Here is a 7,500-nt window from a genome sequence, read left to right as displayed (position 1 = left end):
TGTTGACATATGTGCGGGAATGTCTCTATATTTTAATACGACTTCTCGTCCTCAAGGAAAGACGTCCCAGGAGAAAAAAGAAAAGGTTAAGAAGAAACAAAGCAGGGCTTATGAAATGTAAATGAAATAAAAAGCCGGATGAGGTCATTTTATACTAAATAGATTAAAGAATATCCGTGCTGGGTAAAATTTAAAGAAACAGAAAACATGTTTGAAAATCAAATTGAATGACGAGACTTAAGATATTTTTGAGACAATTAAATATGTTTTGGTTCAAACTTAACGTTGAAGTATTTAAACATGGAGAAACTATCAGGGTTTTTTTCTGGAAAGTTGGTCAGGGCTAGTGGATATAAAGTCAGGTCTAGTAAAAATCATTTGAAGTAGCCCGACTGGTCTAGTGCTCAAAAAAGTAAATGTCAAACCCTGTCATCCTAATTCCCCCCCCCCCCCCCCCCCCCCCCCCAGTTCCCTGTATGTTTTACTGGAACAGCCTTTACTTACTATGACCATATTAGCTCCACCTTGGTACCAAACCCCTACTCCAGAGATCATGAAATTTACTTTGGTAAAAGGCAATTCAACACTTTAATATATCAAATACCTGTAAGAATCCACATTTAGTTCCCATGGAAACATCTAGAACTACATTGCCGAGTATTAAGGAAGCTCGCCCAGACTTCCGAATGACCAGCTTTCCCATGTGACCTTCGGAGAAGCCAGACAGAGGACTGGCGCCAATTTTCTTTGAAGACTCCTTCTGTAAAAAGTCCAAAAACAAATACTTACAGTACACTCAAAATCGACTCATTTTAACTTTATCTAAAAAAAAACGTTTTACAACAATGCTTAAATTCTAACCTCGTACCTGGAAATTGTCTTGAAATGTCATAAACATGTTTTTAATGAGCTACGGCATGAAAAATAATACATATACGCTAGAATTTTTTCCTTTTTATCATGCTTTTTCACAGCCTAGCACAAATGCTGACGACTACACCTTTTTAGAACTAAAAGAACAAATTTGTTGTGTGTCAGTACAATATGCTGTGACAGCCTATCTTGTGGAGCTTATTGCCTTGATTGTATACTGTTTAAATGGTAAAGGGTAAATCTCTGTGACAGAGCCTTAGTTATATTAATATGTGCATGTTTAAGGGTGCTGTTATATTCATGATCTTAGCTTACACTGAATATTAGAAGTTAAGTGACACTAATACTAATCATTTTGCTTCCAGTGATTGGGAAGGCCAAAATGGTCTATGGGACTATGGCCCCACAGTTCAAATTTTCAATGGGCCATTTTCAGATTTAATGAGCCATCAACATATTTTGAAGGGCCATTTTTAGTAAATAACAAATGTGAAGTGGAACATTATAATTGTTGGTTTCATTAAAATTTAGCCACAACTATGATAAATTTCCATCGCTCTTGAAAATGTCTTTTGTTAGTTTCTTTTTCCCCTTCTCAATGTTATCATTGCTTTTATCGACATCTGACGACAGTCTCTTATTGTTGTGATTTTCATTTTTTCTCACTTTCTGTCATTTCTACGTCTTTCCTTGGCCTTCTGAAGCTTAAAATTTTCTTAGGGGGCATTTTCCCCGACATGCTAAAGTAAACATGTGCGACTTGGATCTCTGAAGACGAGCGTGTGGTGTAGAAGGAAATAGTTTATTGATTATCTATTTTGATTTGCATTGCTTCAACCAATGAGATTCGGTGTATCAGAGAAAAAACCCATTAAGTTACAATCGTTAATGAATGTGCGCTTTGGCGCATGGATTAGATCACCTGATGCGCCAATTTTATCTGAATGGGACTATGGTACATGGCCTTCCTAATCACTGTTCAGACTAGAATGTCACTCTGTTACTAGACAAAATGTCACATGATTCCTGAAAAATACTGAGGACAAAATGCCTGTGATATATCATATGATATGCCAGTGGAATATTTGCTGTGATATGTCAGCAGGTGATGACCTGTGATATTTACATGTTACTTAGTGATATCTACATGTTACTTAGTGATATCTACATGTTACTTAGTGATATCTACATGTTACTTAGTGATATCTGCATGTTACTTAGTGATATCTACATGTTACTTAGTAATATTTACATGTTACTTAGTGATATCTACATGTTACTTAGTAATATTTACATGTTACTTAGTGATTTCTTTTGATATACATTAAGCATTATGATATCTCTCTGATATCTGCTCTTTACTGTTGAATATGATGAGATATCTACATGATGTTGAGTGATTCCCATGACAAACATTAAGTATCATGACATCATTCTAATACCTGCTCTTTATTGCTGGCTTTCGCGTCCTCCTCCTTCCCGTAACTGGCAGGTACTCCTGGCATGACATCAGGGAACTGCACAAACACCATCTGGTTCGGATCTTATCAGAAGAAAACAAAACATCATTCATAACGAGTGAAGAAAGGCACTCCTAATCAATTATCTATAATTAGCAGCAAAAAACCAATCAATGATTTATCAAAATAATCAGTGTTATTTACATTTTACAGAGGTTACTGGTCTACTTATACTATAAATTCTGTTGGAAGAGAACAAATGATTTACACTCAGAGAGATTTTGTCAGTTACTGTAAATCTTGTATATTTGTTGATCTTCTATTTAACCACATGTATAATCGATCACGTTTTCATCACTAGACATGTTTTCTTTTTACACATGCACGTACGTACCCCCGCTAGTCATTGACGAGAAGATATGGTGGCACGTCTCCTGGACCAGTTTGCCTTTGGGTGGAATTTTAACTGATGTCTCCATCTTAGTTTTAACTTCCTGGGTCATTTCCACATCACCCGCATCAGGTTCACCTAAACAAGAAATAAAGACTCGAATAAGCTTTACCATGTTTACTGGTCCAATTCAAGGTCAAGAAATAAAGACTCGAATAAGCTTTACCATGTTTACTGGTCCAATTCAAGGTCAAGAAATAAAGACTCGAATAAGCTTTACCATGTTTACTGGTCCAATTCAAGGTCAAGAAATAAAGACTCGAATAAGCTTTACCATGTTTACTGGTCCAATTCAAGGTCAAGAAATAAAGACTCGAATAAGCTTTACCATGTTTACTGGTCCAATTCAAGGTCAAGAAATAAAGACTCGAATAAGCTTTACCATGTTTACTGGTCCAATTCAAGGTCAAGAAATAAAGACTCGAATAAGCTTTACCATGTTTACTGGTCCAATTCAAGGTCAAGAAATAAAGATTCGAATAAGCTTTACCATGTTTAGTGGTCCAATTCAAGGTCAAGAAATAAAGACTCGAATAAGCTTTACCATGTTTACTGGTCCAATTCAAGGTCAAGAAATAAAGACTCGAATAAGCTTTACCATGTTTACTGGTCCAATTCAAGGTCAAGAAATAAAGACTCGAATAAGCTTTACCATGTTTACTGGTCCAATTCAAGGTCAAGAAATAAAGACTCAAATAAGCTTTACCATGTTTACTGGTCCAATTCAAGGTCAAGAAATAAAAACTCGAATAAGCTTTACCATGTTTACTGGTCCAATTCAAGGTCAAGAAATAAAGACTCGAATAAGCTTTACCATGTTTACTGGTCCAATTCAAGTTCAAGAAATAAAGATTCAAGTCAGGTTTACCGGTCAAACTGCTTGTGTACAATGGGCCATGAAAATAACAGAAATGTTTGTCTCAGTCTGAGTGACAAGTTCACAGTTAATGTGAACATCAAACTGCTGACTGATGTTCCTCTCACATCTGTGCAAAAGCTGCATATTTATTGAAATATCAGCTGATCTAGGATGTTTTTTGCCTAAACTTTGATACATATAAATATTTTTGTATAAAATCAGTTACTTTTGAATTTATTCCACACCTACAATATCAATGAGAAAGAAATTTCAGCTAATACAAATAATTTGTCGCCTTCATTTCAAGCACAATGTATGTACTTGTTTCCCCAACATGCTGCATCCACATGCAGTTTGCAGTCTATGTAACTTGTAGTTAATGTTGTAAACTTTCTTTCTTTTTTGAATTTCCTTCTATATAAACTGTCTTACTGTTATGTCCTCTGGGCCCAAAATTGGAATAAACTTATCTTATCTTATCTATACTGTAAGTATACCTGTTCCTGTGTATTAAATATTTAGTGCTATCATGCAGGAAATGTGCTACATGTATTTAGCATAACCATAAAGTAGCACTATTATTTTCTACGATAGTGGATAAAATAAAAAATTCCATATTCTATCGCAAGCCTTAAATCTCCACTCATACAGTGTTCAGAGGAGGTTAAAAATCTTGCATAAATCTACTGTATTTAAAAATGTATCAACTGTATTTAAACGTTTTCTCTTCTTGTGTGTGTGTGTGTGTGTGTGTGTGTGTGTGTGTGTGTGTGTGTGTGTATATATATATATATATAATAAACATTAAAAACATTGAAAGAATATTCAGTTGAAATCTTTAAATCTATAAAACTATTTACAACGATGCATAATCTCTACAATGGAAATTTAAAAAATTCACATTATCACTTGCAAAAATAATTTGACCATGATCTTGTCGTTTATTTTAGTGAATGCAAAATCATTGGACCATCAGACAAAACCAGCAAATTCTTAACTGGTCTAGTTCATTCTCATAGCAACCCGAACCAACGTTCTGGTGATCATTCTCACTTCATCTCTAAAAAGCTTGTAAAGGATGAAAACATTGAATTGAATCAAGCATTTAAACAACACCGAGAGTCTGAGAAAAATAAGATGACAGTCATCAGCAGGTTGGTCATGCTGGCTAAATCAAAGAAGTGGACGATGGTAAAAACTTGGAGGATGGACTCAAAACACGTAGATGACACATTTAACATGTGGGAATAGATGATTATGATGGATTTGATGATAATACTACTAAGGAAGAAAACCTGAAAATGACTGATTAGTTTTCTACAGAAGAGATGATCCTAATCATATAAGTTATTTCAATCAGACAAACTTTGGTCTGGTCTGATAATGGCAGGTTCATAAAACCAGATGTCCTATGCGGACCAAAAAACTACATTCTACAACATGTAAAAGTCTAATGGAGAATGTCTCTGTCTTCCTCAGGTGATCTCAGCACACCGACATCACTCAAAAGAAAAGACAGAATTTAATCTAACATCTGTGCAAAAGTGAAGTATTCACGGGAATGCCCACTGATCAAGGATGTATCTACTGTCATATGGTGCAGTCATCATACGAACTAAACAAGTCAAGAGTATCTCACAAATTGTACACGTAAAGTGTAAAGTTTTATATACACAGTGTCACGTGCACACATGCAATTTACTAGATTTCGTACATACACTGAAATATTTTAAAATGATTCACCATCACCCATTATTCATTGTGGAACTGTTTTATTACTTGGGGACTCAATTCTCCTGGATTTCACAGATACATATATCATACAAAGACAGAACTCTGACAAACCTACTTAAAATACAATCTATAAAATGTTTCAAACTATATATCTGTCAAATTACATCCCAATGAAACACACATATCTTTGAAATACATGAAAATTAGTCGCGAACAATTTAAATAATTTCAGTCTTACTTTTAACTGCTGGTTTAACGTCCTCCACGATACACAGAGGCAGGTGTACAGGAGCCATGTTTCTGTCCCCTGTCTCGTGACCAGCAATAAACTGTAAAGTGAAAGTAAACATCTTAATGTCTCAGGACCAGCCATAAACTGTAGAGTGAAAGTAAACATCTTAATGTCTCAGGACCAGCCATAAACTGTAAAGTGAAAGTAAACATCTTAATTGCTAATCCTAGATGTTTATCAAAGTCAGAGGTGGAAACACACAAGAGCAATTCAAAGCATAGTATCCACACACAACATAGTATCCTCACACAACACACAACATAGTATCCACACACAACATAGTATCCTCACACAACACACAACATAGTATCCTCACACAACATAGTATCCACACACAACATAGTATCCACACACAACACACAACATAGTATCCACACACAACACAGTATCCACACACAACACAGTATCCACACACAACATAGTATCCACACACAACACACAATCCTCACACAACATAGTATCCACACACAACACACAACATAGTATCCACACACAACACACAACATAGTATCCTCTCAAACAGAGCCCAACATCCACTCGTGTACATATAAACACTTTTGGTGAGATGTAAAAATCTATCCATCATTATCATAATTGAAACATATTACTATAGTAACATTGACATGGGCTAAATCAAACCAATGAAGACTTGAAAAAAGATAAAATCTAAAGCATGCAATCCTTAGAAACAAATTTTTTAACATCATAATAATCTGAGTCAAAGAATTAAAGCAATCCATCTGGATGTATTATATATATATATATATAGATAGATAGATAGATAGATAGATAGATAGATATATATATATAAAGCACTAAATAATCACAACTAGGTACTGAAAATTTTCGCCCCAGCCCGGGGTCGAACCAGCGACGTACGGCATCCACCGCCTAGCAAGATTGTCAAACCAGTGCGTAAGTTCACTCGGCCACAACGACTTCCCTGTGGCCGAGTGGACTTACGCACTGGTTTGACAATCTTGCTAGGCGGTGGGTGCCGTACGTCGCTGGTTTGACCCCGGGCTGGGGCAAAAATTTTCAGAACCTAGTTGTGATTATTTAGTGCTTTATATATTAATTAATTGATTTTCACATGTATCGTTTAGATCCTAGGGGTAAACGTAAGGTTGGGTGTTATAATTGTTTGTTTGTGCTTTATATGTTATGCCCTCTGGGCCCAAAATTGGAATAAACTTATCTTATCTTATCTTTATATATATATATATATATAGGTATAAAACATGTAAAATTATCAAATATATGCAAGGGAGTATAAAGATGTGTATAGATGTATAAAAAAAAATAAATGTATAACTGTATATTCAATTCAAATACAATATGGTTAACATCCAAATCTTAAAAATGTAGAAACAGTGAAATAGTTTAATTTATAAAACAAATCTTAAACAAAAGGGCCATGGGCCACATCGCTCACATGAGTCACCTTAGCTCATATTTAAAGATTTTTCCTATATGTTCGCATGTAACACTTTGATCCATATTGTGGCCCCAACCTACTCCCGGGGGCCATGATTTTTACAAAATTGATTCTGTACTATGTCATGAAGCTTTCATGTAAACTTTTCTGGCTAGTGATTTTTCAGAAGATTTTTAATGATTTTCCCTATATATTTGTATGTAAAATTTTGATCCCCTACTGTGGCCCCATCTTCCCCCGGTAACCATGATTTTTACAAACTTTAATGTGCACTATGTCAGGAAGCTTTTGTGCAAATGTAAACTTCTTTAGCCCTATGGTTCTTAACGAGAAAATTGTTAAAGAGTTTTTGCTATTTATTAGTTTAAATATGTAAAATTTTGATCCCTTATT

At 35.0% G+C, this 7,500-nt stretch overlaps 1 protein-coding gene across 1 annotated transcript in view; it reads right to left on the bottom strand.

Annotated features, from left to right (window-relative positions):
• The window catches only part of LOC125670174 (DNA-directed RNA polymerase III subunit RPC4-like), a 19,567-nt gene that overhangs the window by 4,145 nt on the left and 7,922 nt on the right, over positions 1 to 7,500 (bottom strand). Inside the window, exons 6-9 of the mRNA XM_048905173.2 lie at positions 5,616 to 5,706; positions 2,728 to 2,862; positions 2,316 to 2,416; positions 605 to 760 (exon numbers count right to left, since the gene is read on the bottom strand). Of these exons, the coding sequence (XP_048761130.1) occupies positions 605 to 760; positions 2,316 to 2,416; positions 2,728 to 2,862; positions 5,616 to 5,706 (483 nt within the window). The remainder of the gene's footprint in view (positions 1 to 604; positions 761 to 2,315; positions 2,417 to 2,727; positions 2,863 to 5,615; positions 5,707 to 7,500) is intronic.

This window comes from Ostrea edulis, chromosome 4 (genome assembly GCF_947568905.1).
Source record: "Ostrea edulis chromosome 4, xbOstEdul1.1, whole genome shotgun sequence".
Classification (NCBI taxonomy): domain Eukaryota; kingdom Metazoa; phylum Mollusca; class Bivalvia; order Ostreida; family Ostreidae; genus Ostrea; species Ostrea edulis.
This window is presented reverse-complemented; position numbering and strand designations above follow the sequence as displayed.